The sequence below is a fragment of the Arachis hypogaea genome, chromosome 4 (genome assembly GCF_003086295.3).
Source record: "Arachis hypogaea cultivar Tifrunner chromosome 4, arahy.Tifrunner.gnm2.J5K5, whole genome shotgun sequence".
Classification (NCBI taxonomy): Eukaryota; Viridiplantae; Streptophyta; class Magnoliopsida; order Fabales; family Fabaceae; genus Arachis; species Arachis hypogaea.
Genome location: NC_092039.1, coordinates 6920300 through 6943418, shown reverse-complemented (window position 1 = coordinate 6943418; position 23119 = coordinate 6920300). Strand labels below are relative to the sequence as shown.

Below are 23119 nucleotides of genomic sequence, written 5' to 3'. Positions count from 1 at the left end.
ATTAAAATTTTAGTCTCTATTTTCAAAAAATTCAGTCCTATGTATCTCCATTTTGAAGGTACTGAAATATTAAAATTTTAAGAATAAAAACTGAAATTTTAATATCAATTTCTAAACTAACAAACATAGTATTAAATTTTAGTCTCACAATCTCCATCCCAATATTTTAAAATAAACACTACCTAAAGAATACGGGTAGCTTTGGTTGGGGTCATTAAATTTTCATTTGAGATATTAAAAGTATGATTATTTATCTAATGACCACAAAACCACAAAACCTTAACTTAAGTATACCTCATCATTCATCCATTATGTACTAACATTTGTTTGTTTTTTCATGTTTTCTAACAAAAAAAAAAAAATTGATTTCGCACCTAATGACCTTCGAAGTATTTACCTTAACTCTAGTTTATTTATGGTGATTAACAACACCTAATTAAAATGTAAAAAAAAAAAACTCCATAGTATTTAAGTGTCAACAAATAATTGGAGGACTCCTTATATATAATTGCTACGTCGTTTTAAACGATTGCACTCTTTATCCAAAATTATAAAGATTGTGATCATATAATTATAATAAGGAAAATTTAGAGTTAGCTTGGGTAAATAATAATGGGTTGCAAAGTGTGAATACACACAAATCAAAACATACATACATACATACATACATACATACATATATATATATATATATATATATATATATATATATAATCCTGCTACGTTACCAATAACATTTCTGCCAATATTTGCCAACTCTTATTTATAACTGTGTTTAATAGAAGTGTCTTTGTGAATGTGTCTAACAAAAATATCTTTTTTATGGCTGTGTTTAATAAAAATGTCTTTATAGATATATTTTTTAGATGTGTCTCTTTATATGTGTTTAAAATATAATAATTAATCATTGTTGACAATAAATTGGCAGATAATATGTTGGTATCCTATACTTTTTCATATACATATATATATATATATATATATATATATATATATATATATATATATATATATATATATATATAAGGACAAAGTAAGGGGTACAGTAGGGTTGTATATACAAAATGAGACACATTTTTATTGCATCCCAAGCTGTTTGGTGAAAATTCAATACAACTAGATTTCAACCCTAATTAATATTCAAAACCTCCTATAGTCTTTCAGCACAACTTGGTATTTATTCTTAGTTCTTATGTTAGCCTTCTATTGAATACCCTTTTTATTTTATTTTTAAAGAGATTTCTTATTAATTATATATGGGAATGAATAAATATTATTATATCTCCATCTTCATATAATATCACTTTTACATACATGTCATCATACTATTTTTTTAAAAAAATTTAAATTAAACAAAAAAAATTAAATAATTATATATATACTGAGAAATGTTCAATCTTCAACCGAAGACAAACCATTATTCAATTATATCATCATTGGTTATTTTACGAAAGAAATCAAAAGAAAAGAAATGTCGTTTGATTTGGTCAAAAAGATCGCTTGATCGCAAAAATTCTCTTAAAAATTTTTCTTCTGAAATCGTGATGAGTGACGTGTGGCCGTAGTTTCGGTCAACCGTTGACTAATACAAAAATAGATTTTAATCATTTTATATTATGTTCTGCTGCTGCTTTCTTCTAATAACAACCATATTATTAGTTTAATTATTGAAACTACATACTTATTATAATCTTGTGCTAACGATGATTGATTATTGACGTTTGTTATCTCATCTATTAATGGTGGTTCATATTCGCTCCCTCTTATTTTATTAGTTTACATTAGTGTGTCTCCCACGCGAAAGTGCGGGTTGTTTTCGTAAATTTATTTTATGGTTTAATTTTGTAATCTATGAATAAAAAAAAATTATAGTTATTTTACATATTATATGAAATGAGAGATTATTTTTTTTATTATTATAGAAAAATATTATTTGTATATTAAAATTAGTTATTAAAATTAGCTACTAATATATTTATATATAAATACATGTATATTTTAATTTATTTTTAATATGTATTTATATTCTAACATGTATTTTATACTTATGATTGATTTTGATGATTGATTTTGGTATACATGTAACATAATTGATATATTTAATCATATTCAAAGAGTAAATATTTAAAAATTAGACTCATTTTTAGAGCATATTTTAACTAATAAAAAAATTAAATAAATAAATAAATTTGTTGTTATATAAAAATAAAATCAACTATTGAGATGATTCCTTCTATATATTAATAGATTACATTCATCTAATATTTAAATTATCTCTTTTATTTATATAATTATCCCAACTTAATATTTAGTACATATTTAAATTACTTGTTTCTATTTCATTAGACATGATTTTTTTGTGATGAATGACAATATAGAGTATAGAAAATATTCAAATAGTAATTTTTTTTACAAAAAAATGTTACTTGAAGAAAATACTTTAATATCGTGACACCTAACGAGCTCTTCTTCATCTATGATGTATTCGTGTATAACCCAATTACAGTACAATAAAAACGGAGATTAGCAACAGTTAAAATGTCGATTTGCGGCAGTTTGTGGTGGTTTTAAACCGCCGCTAAACATAACACCAGCGTTAATACAAGAGGGTGAAGATGACATTTTGCGGCGATTTTCAGCGGCAGTAAATCAATTATTTTGCGTCGGTTGGTTTAGCAGCGGTTATTAACCGCCACTATATCACCAAGAGAGATTTAACCAGCTTATTCGCGATGTATTTTAACCGCCGCTATTTGCTCAACGTGTTTATAAGATATTTATTTGCGTGCACTTTTTTTTATAAATTCTAAAATTTTATTTTGATTATTTAATAAACTTGGGAGTATTTGTTAATCGTATGGAGTATTTTTTTATTTTAAAAATCTTTTTGTTGCTCTTTAAAGTTTTATATTGCAGGCAAAAAATTCAAGAATATTTAACTGCAAAAAAACTAACATATTTATTGTAATATCAATAAAATATTTCAATAGTCATCCAAAAAAGTAAAGTATTTGGCTAATAATTAATGCTGCATAGTAACATAAACAAAACATATACTGAAAATTAAATTATCACATATATCCTAATTTCTATTTTCCACCATGTCCATCCAAAGAATTCATTCGTGCAGTGATGTCTGGTGGCAGCTCCCGACCTTATTTTTGGACTACATCACTCAGCACACTCTCTAATGCTTGTCTCTTCATTTTCTGTGCTGCTATTTCATCCTCCATTGCCTTCCTTTTCAATTTTTCTGCTGCTACTTCATCCTCTACCGCCTTCTTTCTCAATTTCTCGGCTGTCACTTCTGCCTGTAGTTCAAACAGTATCCTTTGGGCCTCTTCTATTTGAGCTTTATCCATTGGCGGCTACGAACTCGAACGAAAGAGTTGACTTTGTGTCAGCCCGAAACCTATGCCACGCACTCTACCTGAGCGCTCTTTACCGAAAGCTTGGGTAAGGGAATCATTTTCAGACAATATTCTCGTAGTTTCATCTAGCTGCTCAATCTCAGATATTTTTTCCTGCAGACGTAAATAAAAATACACAATCATACTAGGAATATAGCATACTCAAGACATTTTAATAATTAAAAATAACATGTACCATAATAATTGATTAAGTGTACTTACACCAATTCTCTGCGCTTCTTCGTGTATGTAGGTGTCATCACGTCATTTGTACTTTAGGATCCATACTTCTCCCCTACCATCTCTCCTCTCTTATTTTTGTGACTGTGACAATACAGTTTAAACCATAAGTTTCACCTATTTAATTTTCTCCAATAATTTTGTTTTCTTCTTCCCTATAAATAAACCCAAACTACATACCAACCAATTTATTTTACCTCAATCGGTTAACAGTCTAATAATTGTTCCATTTATTTTACAAGGATTGAGTAATTAATTATACCTAAATAGTAAATTTATTTTAATAGCTCCCGCATTTATTTTTTAGAAATAAGCATCAGTTGTCAATTCCTTATAAATCAAAACTAAAGAATGATTTGCTTAAAAATATAGAGAATTATTCGAGACAATGATATACATCTATACTTGATTAAAAATTTATATTACCTCATCTTTCCTTGCCCTAGCCAAGCTTTTAAAACCGTCAGTGTGCGTGTAAAACTGCTTCTTTTGATTCAACGCGTTTTGCTTGCACTTCGCCTATTTATGTTATCAACAGTAACATTGGTTAAACACAAAATGAATACATACGAGTGTACCATAAATAGTTAAATGTTCTTATATTTCTCTTTTACTTTGGTGTATTACTTATATATACATTCTTTTTCTCTTTCTTTAAAAAGTAATGTATATAACTCTAAAAAAGCTTGAATGCAATAAAGTAATCTCTAAGACTAAAAATTAGTTGGTATTATATGCGTTTATATGGATCCTAGGTGGATTAAAGACAATGGCTACTTAAAAATGGGGTACCTTTGTGGCATGATCATTACGATAATCAATGAACCACCTCCAATACTCTCTAAAAATTTCCTCCGGGCGGTTGTTAAGATTCTACTCAAATGTCAAAGTTGGTTTGTAATACGAGTCATACAGCCTTCCCCTTGTATACTTCCAAGACCTCCCCATTTGTTGCAAAAATATTTTCTTGATTCTACCACCGCTATCTTACTGAAAGTGGAACATCTCCTGCGATGACAATGTCCAACTGTAAGTAATTGTAAGTTGAAAGGTTTTATATGATTAAACAATGGCGAAAGTCATTATCTTTATGCAATCATCATAAGCCCTGTCTTTGCCCTGCAGTTTTTTCCAACTCTTCTCACAGATAGGAAATTTGTTGTAATTAGAACTTATCGCTCCTAAAATGTCACTCAACAGGTCAACTCCATCTCCGATTGCTTGCAGTTCCTCGTTGAACCTCAGTATGATCTTGCTACCATTAAGAAACCGTTCCATAGCCTCCCTCACACTCATTTTAGCGTGCTTGACTATTCCATCAGAATCTATATAAAAAAAATCTTATTTGTGTGTCCAATGTGTCCAACATGTGAGAAACATAACAATATCATTGGCTAATCAATTAAAAAGTCCTATGGTTCAATACTTGTTACCAATGAGATCACCATCCTAAAATTCTGTAGTCTTTCGTTCTTTGCACTTTTCAGCATCATAAACAGCAAATATCCTGTCAAATGAATCTACCTCGTTTGCCTCTGGGTCTATGTCTTCATTGCACGGTTCTGTCACTTGTACACCGTTAGCGGTCCGTGGCTCAGGTCTTGGTTCGCTCCGGGGCGAACGAAAGGGTTGGGGAGGAGCCGTTGCGGAGACCCCATCGTTACTGAGGGCGGGGGATGAGCCAGTCATCGTCAGCAGATGGTGAAGACGCAGTAGGTGCAACTGGAGGCTGCTGACATGGTGGCTCCACTCTTGTGCCTTTCGTGTAGTGAGCTTTCTTTAGCATTTTAAAATCCTTGTATAAACACACATAGTTTGCCAAAAAATATTAATTAATCTCAGACTAATATAATAATTTACAAGTGATATAATTAACGCAGTTGGATAAAACAGTAAAGGTTGGTTTACATTATTTGTTGAATTCGTATTATTTACTAGTATATAATTTTTGTAATATTGATTTTTCTCTTGTACAGGTGTGGTTACTACAAAAGGTGGAAAGTTAAAAGTAACATAAACGCATAAAGACAAACAAATATAAAATTGGATAATAGAAGTAACATATATTCACAAAAATGGGGCTGGTGGCATATTTTTCACCGGTGATGGATCAGGTCAAGTAAGAGTATGGAATTGGATAATAGACCCAACCATTTCCAGTCCAATAATAATAATCCCTTTTGGGTTGTAATATTATATGTCCAGTTTTGTTACATTTTGTTAAATCATACCCATAATAAGTTAAAAAGAAAAATTACAAAATAAAAAACCTAATACACACTAAAATTTTTTGTGTTAATTTTATAATATCTTTTAATATCTGTTAAATACATCTGAAAATAATGTGGGATGAAACGCAGTTTAATATGCATATTTGATTTATTTAATTGAATCTTGAAAGTCATTGGCTTGCCTAAAATCTAATCTATAAATTTTTGCTATATTCATTATATTTCAGTTGCTCATTTTTACAATTCAACCATACATATGAATTACGTGTATTTTGATTATCGTTTGCAAACGAAGGTTTGTATAAAATTGATTTTATAAAATTGATTTTGATAAAAGGTGAGTTAGTATTAACATGTTTTATGTTTGGTAATTTTTATTCAAAATGAATTATAATAAACTAAATATTGTTTGGATTACATTATTCAAAATCACTTTTAAATGAAAAATTATAAAAAAGATATAAATTTAAATAATTATTTTATATTATCTTATAATTTTATTTTAAATATTTAAATAAATTTTAACATTCTTTTTTTAGTACTCTCAGTATTCTTTAGTACTCTAATAGGATTATGGAATCATAATTCAAAGTATAAAAATATTCTATACAAAAAAGAAATAACAATAACTGTAAAAGAACTCATATAAACAAAAAAGATAAAAATTTCATAAAAAATAATAATATGTATAAGAGAGTATTAGAAAAAAATATTATAAAAAAATAAACATATAAATAATGAAGGACATAATTGGTACATAGAACATAAATTTCAATTCAACATGAGAAGGTGAACGAAAAAACTAGAATTTGTAGTTTTTAATAAATGTGGGTTGAAGATAGAAATTACTTCTGTGTTTAAAAGATAACAATATTTTTAAATATGAAAATGAAGCGTTCAAGGAACTCAAACGCATTATTCTCTCCTCCAATACAAATCCAAACACACCCTTAATAGAATTTGTTCTAACTATATGAATTGAACACCAGAAAAATACATTTGGCTTTGGAGGAACCATTTACTCATAACATCAAAAGTTGAATACTTAGCATTAATTCATCTAGAGCGCTAAATTTAAATGTCACTCATTAATAACCTAAATTTACAAGTACCAGTAGTAATTGACGCATCATGTTAGCTATGTATAGAAAATAACATTAAATATATGTACGATATTAATTACATAAATGGAATCTTTTTAAATCAAAAATTAATTCAATGAATCAGAGGCCATATTTTTTTTATTTTTTTCCTATATATTGAAAATATGAACTTGCAACCCCCAAACCCATCAAATCTTAGTTGTGATTGTTCATACCCCTATATAATTTTTTTAACAGGATAAAGTGAATAAATTAAAAACGCAGGAAGGAATGCATGTGATTATATATGGTCAGTAATTCAAAAACGCAAGAAACTGAAGCAATACGAAGAGGATAAGGATGAGCATGAAGATGGAATTTGTTACCTCAACGAACACGACAAAAGTGTGGAAAAGAACTTGACTGACAACGGTGTGGAAGAGAACTTTTATTTTAGCAATTATGTATTATTTTTTAATAAATAGAACTTTTTCATCATGTAAAATACAGTCAAAAGAATATATATATTATTCGTGTTATTTCTTCAAGCAAAATTTTAATAATTTGGCTAAATTATTATTTAGTGTCTTTATTTTATTAATAAACAAACAATATATGCAATTAAAAGCTAATATGTTTGTCTATTAAATTGTTTTAATTACTTTGAATTCTAAAAATTCATTATTGATGCAAACATTTTTCAAACAATCAAAATGTCAAAATTTTTAATTATTATAAAAAAATATTCTAAAATTTAAAATATTATACATCATCAAATTTACTTTCACGTATAAAACACCCAATTAATTTTTCTTTAAAAAATTCATTTGCCTATAAATTAGTAACAAAATACATTTTAGGACATTTTTACGCAAACAAAACAATTGGAAAGAAAGCTTATGCAATTACTTTACAAATTATCATAGGCATTTGCAATTTTTCAATTTGTATATAAACTGTACACCCTGTCGCAGATTCTATTAACACGTAAACCGCTACACCCTGTCGCGGTTTACGTTCAAAGGCTGAAACAATATAAACCGCTACATCCTATAGTAGTTTATAAAGAGATAAGCTGCAAGCGTAATCTGCAAGACTTTGCAGCGGTTTATGAAGGGCGTGGCAACTTCGAAAATGCCTATATATACCCAACTATTTGTGTAATATGTCATTTTCATTGAAAACTTTAGAATGGAGAGTGAGGAGAGCTTTTTAGTATTTGTGCATTGCTTTGGAAAATTAAAAAAGAGTAACAGTCACAGTGTAAAGTTTACCAATAGAGAACCACCGAGTGTTTTTATCAGGTCATCTAATACACTGTTAAATCTGAAAACCAATATATTGCAGAAGTTGGGCGTGTGCGGCATAAAGTCGGAGAAGAAGCTGTTCTACAATATTCCTATTACGTTTGTGTCTAGGGGTGTTCGCGGTGCGGTTTGGTTCGAACGCTTAATTCATGTGCGGTGCGGTTTGGATTGGATGAATTTTTTTTGGAAATCCGATCCGATCCGATCCGATTACAAGCGGTTTGGATCGGTTTGGAACTTCGGTTTTTTAAATACAAAATAATAACTTAATTTATAAAGTTAATAACCTGTCTAACAATCCATCATAATAATAAAACACAATCCAACATAATAATAAAATAAAAATTCCATAAAACATTATAAACCAACATGTCCAATTGTCCAACAATCCAACATATTCAACAAGTTTTAATAAAATAATAATTCTTCAGCGTCAAAATAACTAAACAAGTCTCAACAACACAAAATCAAATAACACAGGAAAGTCTTAATAAAAACATAACATAAAAAACTCCAAACTAAAAACTGAAGCATTGATCACTAATCAGATTCATCACCAGAGTCTTCTTCATCTATTAATTGAGAAATTGGCTCAAGTTCTACAATAAAATGTAATAAAATAAAGAAAAATTAATCAATTTATGTGATAACAAAGAACAATTAATCAATTAATCTTCTTCATCTATTACTTTGAACATCCTGTGATAACAAAGAATAATTAATCAGTTTATGTTTTTTTTAATTTTTCTCAATTAATTAACATATTGAGTTGTTATCAACATACACATTACACAATAAAAAAATTACCTCAGGATATGAAGCTGACATTTTTAACCTTGAAATTGAAAGCTAAAATCAACCAAGCAAATATAAAATCTGCCGAAGATAAAAAAAATAGAATTAAATTTCAATCAACAAGAACAAAATACTTAATTTAATACTAAGTTTAACAAATTTTAATAACAAGAAGAACAGTACAACAAGAACAAAATAAAATTAAAACATAGTTTAACAAGTAAAAATTAAAACAAGTAAAAATTAAAGCAAGTAAAAATATACCTTGAACAGTTTAACACAGATTAATAAGTAAAAATTAAAATTAAACAAAATCTTAAAACAACAGAACAAAACAAAATAAATAAAAGCAAGTAAAAATATACCTTGAAGAAGAGGCGGCAGTGGCGCCACCGAGGGGAGAAGGCGGCAGCGACATCACCGAGGAGAGGAGGCGGCAGCGGCGTCACTGAGAACAGGAGGCGACGAAGGGCATCATTCAGAAGAGGAGCGACGGACGGCGTCGGCGTGTGTCAGTGAGAGCGACTGAGAGTGAGTGATGCTGTGATGGTGAGAGTGAGTGATGCAGTGATGGTGAGAGTGAAGAACGAAGACTAAGAGAGCCAGAGAGGGCAGAGGGGTTTCTTTCTTTATATTAGGGTTTCAAACATTTGGGAAAGCGGTGCTAGTGTGCTACGGTAAGGCCGTAAGGGTCTTCTACTTATTATTATTATTATTATTATTATTATTATTATTATTATTATTATTATTTGTAATATATGCAGTTCGGTTCGGTTCGGTTCGGTTGTACATAATAGAACCACAAACCGAACCGAACCACAATAAAACTGATCCAAAATACAAAATATATCCAAAATAGAGTGGTTTAATTCAATTTTCGGTTTGGATCGGTCCGGTTTCGCGATTTTTTTGGACCGGTTTGGATCTGAACACCCCTATTTGTGTCAACCGACGTGAAATATGAAACATTTGTTATGGGATCCAATGAAGATATGCAGGTGTTATTTCATTGTCGCCGGAGTTTTCCGGAAGTGAGGATACACGAGTTGTTTGCGAAGTTGGAAGATGGCATCGATAGTTCTGGGGCATCGACGCCGAACCCTCAATCGACTACGATGGATGGTGCTTCTACCTTGATGCTTGTCGTTGCACCTGATTGTTTGTTAGCTAATCGTCCAGCTGGTGCAGTTGGGGTAGTTTTTTCAGCCCGTCCAAGTCCAGATGCTTGACGTGAGGGAAAATCGGATTGGGTTGAAAATGCGATGCGAGAGGATGATTCGGATGATGAGCCTACTGACATTGGTGGGGACAGTGACGTTGAGATTCGGACAAACCCAGCAACAGGTCAGGTGCCGTTAGGTTCCGGCATACATCAGCATCCTCGGCACTTCTCTACCCTGAACTTAGAAGCCATCGGTCAACTACCGGACACAGTTCCAACCTTTGGGGGTCAAAGATTGCACGAGGAAAATGTTGTACTTGAATTTCAAGTTGGCCAATCTTTCCAAAATAAGAAGGAAGATGTTCTGAGTGTAAAGGATTACAGCATTCGCCGTGGTTTCGAATACAGGTTGATGTAGTCGGATCATCTTAAGTATCATGGGAGGTGCAAGGAGTTTGGTAAAGGTTGCTCGTGGATGATTTGCATCAGCCTTCGGCAGCAAAAGAGTACCTGGAAGGTTCGACGGTACAACGGACCACACACATGCCTGGCTACATCGATATTCAGTGACCACCAACAGCTTGATTATCATGTGTGCGAAGATCTTTCCTCTGGTTCAAGTCGATGTGGTGGTATCAATAAATATGCTACAGGAAGCTACCGAAGCAATGTACGAGTTCAAGCCAAGTTACAGGAAGGCCTAATTGGTCTACCATGGAGGATGTTGTTGCCTTGTTGAAGACTTCTCCGGTTCGAGTCAGTGATCAAGTTGACAATTCCACCGTGTACTTTCATCATCTTTTTTGGACCTTTCCTCCTCGTGTTGAAGCCTTCCGAGATTGCAAGCCTTTGGTCAGCATAGACGGTACTCATCTGTATGGCAAATATGGTGGGATGTTGCTCCTAACCATCGTGCAAGACGGAAACTCCAACATCTTGCCAATTGCTTTTAGTCACGTTGAAGGGAAAAATGCGGAGTCGTGGTCTTTCTTCCTGACCAACTTGCGCCAACATGTGACTCCGCAAGAGGGGATACTAGTCATCTTGGATAGGCACAACTGCATCAAGGCTGCACTTGAGGCACCTGATAATGGGTGGTTAACCCCTCATGCGTATCGAGCATTTTGCATTCGACATGTTGCAGCTAACTTCTCACTTAGTTTCGAGGGCACGGATGCAAAGCGTTTACTTGTGAATGCTGCTTATGCGAAGACCAAGGCAGAGTTTGACTATTGGTTTGATATCATGCGGACTGAAAATCCGGCGATGTGTGACTGGGCGAACAGAATAGAGTATGATAAATGGACTCAGCACCAGGATGGTGGCAGACAATTCGGTCACATGACGACCAATATATTTGAGTGTGTTAATTCTGTATTGAAGGGTACAAGAAATCTTCCGATAACCACCCTGGTTAAGTCGACATACGGTCGGCTTGCGGAGTTGTTTGTGATTCGAGGTCAGATGGCAGAGGTTTAGTTGGCCCTAGTGCCCAGTTTTGCCAGTCTTAATTAATATCATAATGTTTGGATTTATTCAAATCACATTGCAATTTGTCACTACTCCAATAATTTTAATGGACAAAATTCTATTTGCAACGTTTTCGAAAAATAATTTTAGAACGAAATTCTGATTTCAATTCCTATTTTTAATAATTAAGTCTTTAACTCTTGAAACTAAATTAAAAGTAACCTGTCTATTTGATATTTTTTAGAAATCATTAAAAGACATAGAGGAGACAACCAAAAATTTTCAAAAGTTTAAATATTTTCTCCCGTGTCCATAGTGTTCAGTTAAGGTCCTCTTCAACAATTTTTTGACCTTTTTCAATATGTTCTTTCATCCTCAAAAAAACAATACTCTAATTTTTTACAGTATAGCATTACTATTTCTAAAATTCTAAGATTTTTAAATTCAATGTCTCTTTTTCTTTTTGGACGAATCATAATATTTCAACTAATCTAAATCATTCGCTTTTCAAAATTTTTTTTGCCTCCACCAAAATTGAGAAAGTAGAAAATAAATTAGTAGATAAAAATATTTAAATATTATAATAATGAGATATATCTTAAGGTAGTGTTTGTTTGCAAAGAGACTAGAAATGAAATTGAGGTACAAATTTATTAAAGTATCAACTAGACTTCATTGTTGTTTGTTGATATAACACGCATAGCACAATAATTTTCTGAAAAATAAAAAATGGAAAAAAAAAAAAACTCAAAAGTCAAAGTTGGTGTTTGAAATTCTGAATTATTTCTATAATAGCAAAGCTACAATATCACAAGTCAACATCTAAATTCATCATCATCATCAATGCATTGGTAACACCAATACTCTCTTTTCCCTTTTCTCTGAAACCTTCAACATAATAACATGTCCTCTGCAACATTATTAACCGAGTCCTTGCATAGTATGCACCAATCATCATCAGATGAAGGTGCTAAATCCACCATGGGAAGTTCCCAAATGTTCAACAACTACTATGGAATCATCACTAGTAGTAGTAGTGAGATAGTAGAGATAGAAGAAGAAGAAGAAGAAGAAGAACAAGACATGAAGACATCAAAATTGTACCTTAATAATGATGCTCCTAGGACTATGTCAAGAATTAGTGAAGGGAAGAGTAGTGAGGAAGAAGAAAGTGTTTATGTAGCAGTTGGTAAGAGTGAGACAAGCATGGAAGCTCTAACATGGACTCTCAAGAACTTGGCTACTACCTCATCTACCATGTTTTATCTCATCCATGTTTTTCCTGAGATCAAACACATTCCAAATCCATGTAAGTCAAACACTCTCTCTTTTCTTTTTTCTATTTTAAAACCTTAGTCCTCTTATCATATCAATCTTTTCAATTTCAGTAACAAACATAAAATATATATGCTTTAAATAAATCAATTTTTTTTTCCTTTTTAGTTTGTCTGTGTGAATAGTAGATGGTGCAAGATTTTCAGGCCCTGGTCCTACATAAGTGAGGTTGAGACCTTAACCACCAAGTTGGTTTAAGATCAGAAATATATGATCCTTGTTTTAATAGTAAAGTATCAAATATTCATGGACATATATAGAAAATTGTTGAATCTTTGATTGAAACAAAGTACTAATAAACACAGTTTGTTTTTCCAACATCACCTGTGAACCAATTTTAATTTGTGAGCTTAAAATGATGCCTAAGTCAATAAAAGACTGCTGAAGATTGAATTCTCAGTTTGATGAGCTTTAATTTAGATCAGTAAACCTTGGCTAGCTTGTACAATCATTAATGAAGCAAGAATGTGAGTTCCAAGGACAAAAAGTCAACCATCATGAAGAATACTTTTAGATTATTTCAAGATGTTGCATTGTTTTCAACATATTGAATTTGCATTGCATTATTTTTTATATATTAATATTCAAATACTATATAAAATAAGCTGGTTTGGTTTGTCAGTAAAAATGACAAGTCTAACAACAAAAATGATGTGATAATTTCTCAGCTTGCATGGATATTAGTTACAAAATGTCAAAATCATCTAATATATATTTTGTAGTTTAGTTTTAAAAAAAAAACTTAAAAACAAAATTAACCTATTTAACTCATCATTCCATCCACTTGTTTTTCTAATAGCTCTACTGAAAAGTGTATATATCCCAAAACATACATAAATAATTTTCAGGTATTTTATTAGAATGTAAATGCTAAAAGGCTTAATAGATAGATAGTTAAATTTGTAATAATTAAGCAATGTGTAAATAGTGTGTATTTGGGACTAGCTGTTGTTTCTGCAATGACAGTGGGAATGGGAATGATCCCAAAGAGCCAAGTGAGTGGTGAGCAAGTAGAGACCTACATGGCCCAAGAAAGAGCCAAGAGAAGAAACCTCCTTCACAAGTTCCTTCAAACTTGTTCTGCTTGCAAGGTTAAGGTGGACACCATTCTCATTGAGAGTGATTTTGTTGCAAAGGCTATATTGGACTTGATCCCCATTCTTCATATTACAAAACTAGTTCTTGGACTCAACAAATCCCAATTAAGGTACAATTTTTTATAAATTATAATTTTACATTACTCCTTAGTCATTAAGATTTTAAATTGTAAAGGTTAGTGATCAAAGTGATTGTTCAAAAAATATTTGAAGATAAATTTGGAATTCTACTCTTTTATATAACCTAATAACACGTAATTACTTAAGAATATCAGTGTTCTAGTAATTTTAATAGTCGGTATCAACTATAAAAAATACATATAATATACGATTAATTGAAATCAACTGTTAAAATGACTATAACACTGATATTTCAGAAAATATTTGAAAAATTTTCAATCAATTATCAAAGATCACATAGGGGAGTGAAAATGGAAGTTGCACTTATAAGATTTTGGATGAACAGAAAACTAAGATCAAGAAAAGGGAATGGCATAGCAGATCAAGTACTTCAGAGTGCACCAGAAATGTGCAAGGTGAGAATTGTGTGTGAAGGGAAGGAAATTAGTGAAAACATAACTGGATCAGGGTTAGGTTCAGGGTCACCCTCTCCTTCTCCTCATGCCACTTCCATGCCCCATAAAGAGCCTCTCAAAAAAGATTCTGTTTCATGCACTTGTTTTAACTTTTAAGCCAAACTTCTTCAATTTCATTCCATTCTGTGTTAGTATGTCATGATTATTATTATTGTATAATTTCTATATAGGATATTACAAATTATGGAATGAAAAAATGATTTATAATTTGATTATAAAGATTGGTCATGTAATGTGTATCTTATATGAATGCAGGTTTGAGTTTTGTTTTTTGTAAGTATTTATTAAATTTTGAAATATATTCTCTAATTTTAGTTGGTTGGTCAAAGTATATGATATTATCAATATATTGAAATTATCGTAGTATTTTTAACTTATCTCTTAATTATTGTAATAATTCTAGAGTGACAGAAGATTTTTATTAAAAAAGACAATAATATTGATAATAAAGTAGTTATAATTAATAAAGAAATACAATAGATACTCAATTATTATCATATTACCGCTAAAAATTTCGTGTGGACTTTAGCTTTTGTTCTTGCTTGAAAGGAATAACTATATGATTATTAAAATTAGTTAATTTCTTATGATAGGTGCAGCCATACAAAAGAAACGTGCATGCATCCATGATGATCAGCTGATCTCAAAGAAAAAAAATATATAATTAAGTTTTATATTAGCTTTAGTTTAATTTAAATGAATTATTAATATAATATATAATAGATCAGGTCTATTTGAAGAACCAACCTCTCAATTTCCCATACAAATTTTGTTCAACGTAGATACATGCAAGTAGTTAAAGTTTGTCTGAGGTAAATATTAACAATTAATTCTGATAGGCTGGGTTTGTTTTCGAAAATAGGACAGGACAAGACATTGACAATAGAATAGGATAAGACACTGATTAATAGAGACACAAAATTTGTGTTCTTGTATTCTATTTTGTGATAAACTAGAATAAATTATAAAAATTCAATTTATTTTCATTTTTTTTTCATTCAAAAAATTTGAGATGAAAAATATAATAATAAAAAATATAATTATAAAAAATTAACAAGAATAATGAAAAAAATAAAAAATAAATTGTGTCCTTTGTTAGTGTCTCCGTGTCCTTCATGTCAGAATAGACACAAAATACATTAATTCAGTGTCTTTGAACACATTGTCTTTGTCCATGTCCCCTCTGCCAACCATGATTTTATGTCTCTCTGTCCTATCTCTGTAAACAAATGCAGCCATAATGATGCTCTTCATGCCGTTTTTCTTTTTTTTAATCTGTTACAAATTTGAATTTTATTTAAAGATTGGTTGTTGGACAATGAATTACTGCATGCATTGTATGCATAAGGTAGAACTCGAATTCTCAAAATTTGTTTAAGTAAATGAATGAATTTATGATCACTCAATCAATTCAAGTTGGTTCAAACTTGTGTTATTTAGCATTTATTAATTTTAACGACAATTAATGAACGCCAAATAAAATAAATTTAAGCTATTTTTGTTTAATATTTTTATTTTATCGAAGATAGAGAGACTCAAACACACAATCTCTTAAAGTAAATATGAAGAGAGTATGTCATTTGAGTTATAACTCATTGACAATTAATATTTTTAATTACTAAACATTTTCGTTACGAATAATATAGATTTAGCTTAATTAGAACTTTAAAGAGAATACACCGTATAGTTTAAACCAGACAATGCTTCATGTAAATGATCACAGGTGATGAACAAAAGTTGTAACATATGGAAAATAAAATTGTCTTTTCAGAAACTTAACCTTTCGGAAATCCTAAGGTTTAATTCCTTTACACCTCAGCAACCTAAAAATTTAACCTTTTATGGTTTTTTTTTTTACGTAAAATCAAATTCATGTGATTATTATTGTCACAGTTGTTGCCCAAATAACAATAGTAATAAACTCTTAATTTTAATTTTTTTTTTTACTTATTGACATGTGAAGTATAATTTCGTTTCTCATGTATATCTTTTTTTAGTCTTATATTAATAAACACATGATTTGACCAAATAATTTAATTTTGCCTTGTTCATACTATTTTAAACAAAGACTAACAAAATTATAAATAAAGAAATTATATTTGCACAATTTTTCATGTTATCTCAACTAAGTTCAAATATTAATTGCTTTTCTAATTCTCACCAGAACCCCAGAAAAGCTCAATTAATAAGATTCAAATAAGATTGGCGACCATAGAAAACATTAGTCCCTAACAAAAATAGGTTATTGTTAGAAATAAGGAATGTCATGAATACAAGAGTTTTATTGGTTTATGATGCAAAATTTTCTACCAACTTTAATTGTTTAACTGACTTTTTGATTGATAAAGAATGCTAAATTCAACTAACGAACAAAACGGTTGTTTCAATTCTTAATTAATAAAAGAAAGTAACTAGCTATGACTTTGTCTTCTTGATGTTTCTCTGTTTTTTCTTAATGTTTAATGGTAGTTGGAAAAATTCCAAGGACTCTTGAGAATGAGGAGAATGCTGACAGTTACTTGACAGAAGAGAAAGGCAAAAGGAAACTGCTTCTTCAAAGTTCATTGACTTGTGCAATCTTAAACAACTATTTCATTCTATTCATAAGAGAAGGAGAGGAAGTAATTGATCAGATTATTGGAATTGAATTCACTTTATGACCCTCTAATGATACCAACTGCAGAGTTTCACAAAAAGAAGATGAATCCATTGAATCTGTTCCTCTTACACGTCTTATGCACAATTCTATGAGGGCATTTAGACCAAGATTTCAATAACAAAATATTAAATAAAGATTGCATGAAAGTGTAGGAAGTTTTTTTTCTTTGTTAGACTTAGACCAGGGATTTGATATATGATATGAACCTTTCTTAGTTCCTTAAATTTTTAACATCAATTCTTGTTGTATTGGATGTAGATACTCCTTTAGATTAAGAAACATGAGTGTCATGTAATGAGAAATAGATTCTAGGCAATGATGAGTTCCAAGGCAGAAAAAAAAGTTGTCATTTTTCAAAAACATGACACTCATGTTTTCAAAGGAAATAAAAGCATTCAAATCAAGCATTGATTTTCAGGTCTGCATGGGCACAGAATTTTGGGGGATGCCCATGTGGCTGAGTTTCCACAGTTTCATGCTTACCATCATCACCACCATTAATCACAGCTCAAGTTCCTTCTTTTATGCCTTTGAGATGACAGAGAGAAGCCATGCATTTTGATTATGCCATACAAATTTGAAACTTTGCAAATAGCCAACAAAAACAAACATACAATTCCTCATCATCTGTTCCTGAAACATTGAAAAACAGTTCCTCCAACCCCCCACCTAACAGAAACCATTCTTGCAATCAATATTGTCTATATCTAGAAGAAATCAAACTCCAGATAATTATCCGAACCCTTCTGATTCGCTATTGACATGTGATTGACGGCCTTTTCGCCGGCAGACGAGGCTGGGGAAGGTATCTTCTCGAACTCTACAGGCTTGGGGATCTCGGGTGGGGTAGCGCAGCGGATCAATGCCCAGTTCACACCTTCGAAAAAGGGATGCTGCTTGATCTCGGTAGCACCTCGTTTATATGCCAATCTGTGCTGAGGTTCTTTTACGAGCAACCCTCTTATGAGATCCCTCGCCGCGAAACTCACAACAGGTGCTTCAGGAAACCGCAGAGGCTGACCTACAACATTAAACAATGTAGCTCGGTTCCCGGATCCCTTAAAAGGAGTTTTACCAAACAAGAGCTCATATAGAAAGATTCCAAAAGTCCACCAATCAACTGCACTTCCGTGACCTTCGCCTTTAATGATCTCAGGTGCCAAGTATTCATGGGTTCCGACAAATGACATAGACCGAGCATCAGTAGGCTCTGCAATGAGCTCCGGCAAGGGACTCACTTGGTTGCCAATTTCATTTTTGGGTTTCCGGTCCTTCTTTGATTTACTAGAAAAGAGCCGAGGTGAAAAGCATGTAGTAGGAGCGACACAGGATGGCTGGATACAGGAAGTCGGCTCAATACATGCTGGCTGGACACAATAAACAGGATTCTTTCTTAGAGGCTCGGTATCCATGGACGCACTTTTAACAAGAGTTGGGCTAACAGCACAGCGGAGCGAAAGGTCGAAGTCAGAGAGCATAATATGACCATCATCCCTAACCAAGACATTTTCCGGTTTAAGGTCACGGTAGACGATCCCAAGCATGTGAAGGTACTCCAAAGCCAGTAGGACCTCCGCCACATAAAACCTGCAAGTTCAGAGAAAATTAACCTTTTCATTACCACTATGTATTAAGTTAACATCTTCACCAGCTTAAACAAATTACCAAAACAAAAAGGCACAATCACAAGTCATCAGCACTGCACTGACTAAATTATTGCTTCACTATTAATGACAATTAAGATTCGTAATTAGTTTATCTTCCACAAGCCAGCTTCCAAAAATTGGTTTACTCTTGGTGACTGTTACAATTAATTTGAAGACACTCGAAATAATGCAAGGTGCTCATCAACCTTGTAAACTAATTGATACTGATGTTATCTGGAATAAGCAACCATCCATATAATTAACATGCACAAATAAGGTCAAATATGCATGCATGCATGCATGCAGAGCCACAGGTAAACGAAACCCTAACCCTAATCCCAAACACACTCTTCATGCAAGCATGACAGTTCCAAAGTTATTGTACTAAGCACATTACTAGGAGACAACTTACAATGAATGTATAATTTGGACCTGAATCGGCAAACAATGATAATGTATTCATTTGTTTCAATATTCTATTGTGAGCCATAAATCTTTTTAAGTCTCAACTCTCAACCAACCGCATGTTTCATGAAGATAGAGAAATCAATGTTTAACAAAAATTTGCAGAACCCGTTAGTTTCTAATGGGAGAGAATTAAAGCAGTACCAACAGAATCAACTAAAGCTTATATAAAAACTGACATGCAATTGAAATAACAAATGAAGTATGAACAATAACCAATATGAATAAACCAAAATTGAGTTTTCATGTTAAACATACTTTACTGCCTGCTCAGGAAAATGCTTCCCTGGTTGCTTCTGCCTCAGTGTATGGAGGTCTCCGCCGGGGCAGAATTCCATTACCAAGCATGAGAACTTCTCTGTCTCAAAATGGGTATACAAAGTTGGAAGAAAGGGATGGTCCAGCGATTGCAGGATTTCTCGTTCTGTCTGAGCACGAAGTAGCTTTTTCCGACTCGCTAAGGACCCTTTGTCCATTACCTTCATTGCAAAATAACATTTAGTTCCACTCAACTCAGAGAGATATACACTCCCAATATCCCCACAACCCAACCTCTTCAGCAGTCTAAAGTGACCTAAACCCAACGCCCCATCTCTAGATCGAACAGCTTGGATAGCTTCCCATCTCAAGTCATTGGCCTTATGGGGCTTGTTTACGGTGCTGCTAAAGCTACTACATGTACTCTCATCGCTCACATCACTGCTTGTACTTCCTCTGCAGATACTGCTCTTACCACTCTCAACAAAGTCGACTCGATCACTGATCTTAGCACTCCCACTTGTCTTTGCGAGACTGCTAGCCCCATCACTAACTTTCGCAGATACAGAACTGCTCTTCACACTTCCATATTCTGATATCTTTTTCTCTTGATCAGCAGAGTTCTCCAGTGAGCCTAAGCTCTCATTAATGCCGTGATCCGCTTCTCTAGATGCTTTTGCAAGAACAGTCGAGGAAGTGCCAATAGTGGCAGCAGCAAGTTTATGACTCAAGGAATCAGCAGACACCTTCTGGACCGAAGCTCCCAAGTTCTTGCTTCCCGGAATCTCCCCAGTATCCTTCTTCGTTGTGTTCTGTGTAGACTTCAAAGAACCTTCCGGAGCAGTCGGCTCCAGTTTGCCCGTCTTCGTTGTGTTGTGATGATGTTTTGGGAGAGCTCTAGCACTAGTTTTCGAGTCCATCAGAGATCCTATGGAGTTTCAATTGAGATCAAATTGACAAAACACTTGGCTGAAAATCCATTTATGTCTTCCCACAAAGAAGCAACCTATCAGAAGCATCAATATCATAAAAAAGATTCAGCTATGTCACCAAGTATGCTGTGAAAAAAAGTAACCAGTTTAACAAACAACATGTACACAGATAAACACAGTCTACAAATCATGATTGAAATCTGAACAAAAGTAGCTCACATAATCAAACAAGGAACAAATAGATCCATTAATCAGTGAAACATTCAACTGAAGCACAGATAGGTATGAATCCCAACATATAAACATAGCTAAAACTGTTAAAAGCATAACAGCATAACCTCCTTCTGAGTGAACCCACATGGTATATTATCCATGAAACCAACAGTGACAGAAGTACCAAAGAACAGAGTTAGCAAATTAAGAAAGCATGAATCCCTAGAAAGAAGAAAACTTGAGCTGTGAAGCTGCATGCATATACATACCATAATCATTTTAGTAAAGCTAAACAGTGATTAGCAACCATCAAGATAAGAATCAATTCCAAAAATCAAATTTAAATAACAACAAAGGGTAGGCAAAGAAAAAAGCAAGGTATTAGTCAAATTAGCCACCCAATTGAGTGGGGGCAAAAACAGATTTTTGATGGAAAAAGGGGGGAAATTACCGTAAGGAGGGGCAAGATGAAAGTAAGTTAGATGATGGAGTGAATTGGGAATAAAGAATGGATTTTGATCCGAATCTGAGGCAGATCGGGGGAAAAGAGAGAGACCCAGATGCGAAAAAGTGGAACTTGGGAAGGAGTAAGAGGTTAGGAAAAGGTAGGGGCAGAGAGAAGAAGAAGAAGGAGAATGCAATGGAAGAGAGGGTAAAAAGGGAAAGTAAGAAGAAGAAGAAGAATGAAGAGAGTAACAAAATTCAAAGTGGGATCAGAGACACTCACTCAGCTACGTTGCTTTAGCAGAGAGAGAGAGAGAGAAAGGTGCTTGCTTGCTCGCTCCCATGGCTGTGTTGGACTATTAGGCATATTCAAGAGAGAGAGAATCAGGGTCAAAGGTAGTAAAGTCTAGCTTTTTCTTTTCATTTTTTTTTTTCCTACAACATAAATTTAAATTCAGACAAATCACTTTTTTATTATTATTTATATATGGTCATTTGGTTAAGCTTTTTTTATATTTTTTATATTAAATTGACAACAATATCTTTTTTAGATTATAAACAATTAGAGTGTTAATCTCAAATATAACGCCGTTTAATTTGGAATAAAGAACTTGAATTTTTTATTTTTTAAAAAGTATAAAAATTAGACTATTTAATTTTTAAAATTAGACGATGCGATTTTTATTTTTAAAAAGTAAAAAAATTTGAAGTATAAAAATTGAATTCTTTCATTTATATACCTTTCATAATTTTTAAAAACACTAAAAAAATGATAAGATTTTAGTAAATCACTTTTTTCACTTTCATTGGCAAAAAAAATAGCCTAAAATATTCTTACATTATAAACAATAGAAACCTTTTTTCCTTCTAGCAATACTTTATCAACAAATAGAGAAGAGAGAGAGAAAATATGACTTATGTTGTTATTTTAGTAAAAAAAATTACAACAAAATAAAAATATCATTTTTTTCTCTTGAGAAATATTAAATTACAATTTTTTTATTTATAGAATATATACTTCTCTGAACAATAAAAATAAGTTATTATTTAATTTATTTAACAAAAAATACTTTTATATGTTATTGATAATTGTTTTGTTAGTTTAAATTATAATAATATAACATATATTTATTGATTATTAATAGAAATATTTTTATTTATTTATAATCTTGATAATTTAATATAAAATATTTTCATTTGTTACAAAAATATTTAATTTAATATTTTTATATATTTTATAATTAATAATAAAATATTCTTTATTAAATATTTTAAATTTTTTAATTTAAAATTTATTTTATAAATAGATGAACTAAAGATTTCACTACTTCTATAAAGATTATTTTAATAAATTACTTATTCATATATTTTAATAGGTATTCAGCAAGTCACTAAACAGTAAACACTAATTCTAAAAACATATTATCATTGTACTATTTAATATCAAATTCGCCTCATCTTTTATTTATTAAAATATGTTCATAAGCCGATGATCCACCTGAAAAATCAACTAAAATAACATTTTATTGATTCATTTGTTCATCATTTTCAATATACAATAACTTCAATGGTTTTTTGTCTCCAAGACCAACAGGGGTCCAAGTCACTAAACAGTTTCTGAGGTCTTGCACTTGTTTAGTTGTTTATCATGCCTTTGCCCAAATAATTCTTTTAACAATAATGCTAGAAACCAACTCTATATAAGTCAAGAATCAGCCAACTAGTAAACCAAGGCACCGGTGACTTTAACCGGATGTTGCTGCTGATAGGCACACGG

At 31.9% G+C, this 23119-nt stretch overlaps 2 protein-coding genes across 3 annotated transcripts; one reads left to right on the top strand and one right to left on the bottom strand.

Moving 5' to 3' along the window:
- The first annotated feature begins 12503 nt into the window (after positions 1-12503).
- Positions 12504-15002, top strand: LOC112796071 (U-box domain-containing protein 54). Its single transcript, XM_025838344.3, is given in 4 exon segments — positions 12504-13006; positions 13999-14239; positions 14596-14728; positions 14731-15002. Coding segments are annotated over 4 exon segments (822 nt in total). The 5' UTR covers positions 12504-12600; the 3' UTR covers positions 14773-15002.
- Positions 15003-17920: 2918 nt separating this feature from the next.
- LOC112796070 (serine/threonine-protein kinase D6PKL2) lies at positions 17921-21835 on the bottom strand. Of its 2 annotated transcripts, none has more exons than XM_025838342.3 (3): positions 21626-21835; positions 19754-20759; positions 17921-18971 (listed from the first exon to the last, which is right to left on the bottom strand). In XM_025838342.3, the coding sequence occupies exons 2-3, from the start codon at positions 20671-20673 to the stop codon at positions 18092-18094; spliced, it is 1800 nt and encodes a 599-aa protein (XP_025694127.1). In that variant the 5' UTR covers positions 20674-20759; positions 21626-21835; the 3' UTR covers positions 17921-18091. The 2 variants fall into 2 exon arrangements, with proteins under 2 accessions (XP_025694127.1, XP_025694126.1); XM_025838341.3 differs by having other exon boundaries at positions 21350-21800.
- Positions 21836-23119: the final 1284 nt, after the last annotated feature.

Coding starts and splice junctions, on each gene's coding strand:
- LOC112796070 (XM_025838342.3), bottom strand. CDS start 20,673: ATGGACTCGAAAACTAGTGCTAGAGCTCTCCCAAAACATCATCACAAC. Junction 18,972..19,753: donor TTTCCTGAGCAGGCAGTAAA/GTATGTTTAACA, acceptor CTGAACTTGCAG/GTTTTATGTGGCGGAGGTCC.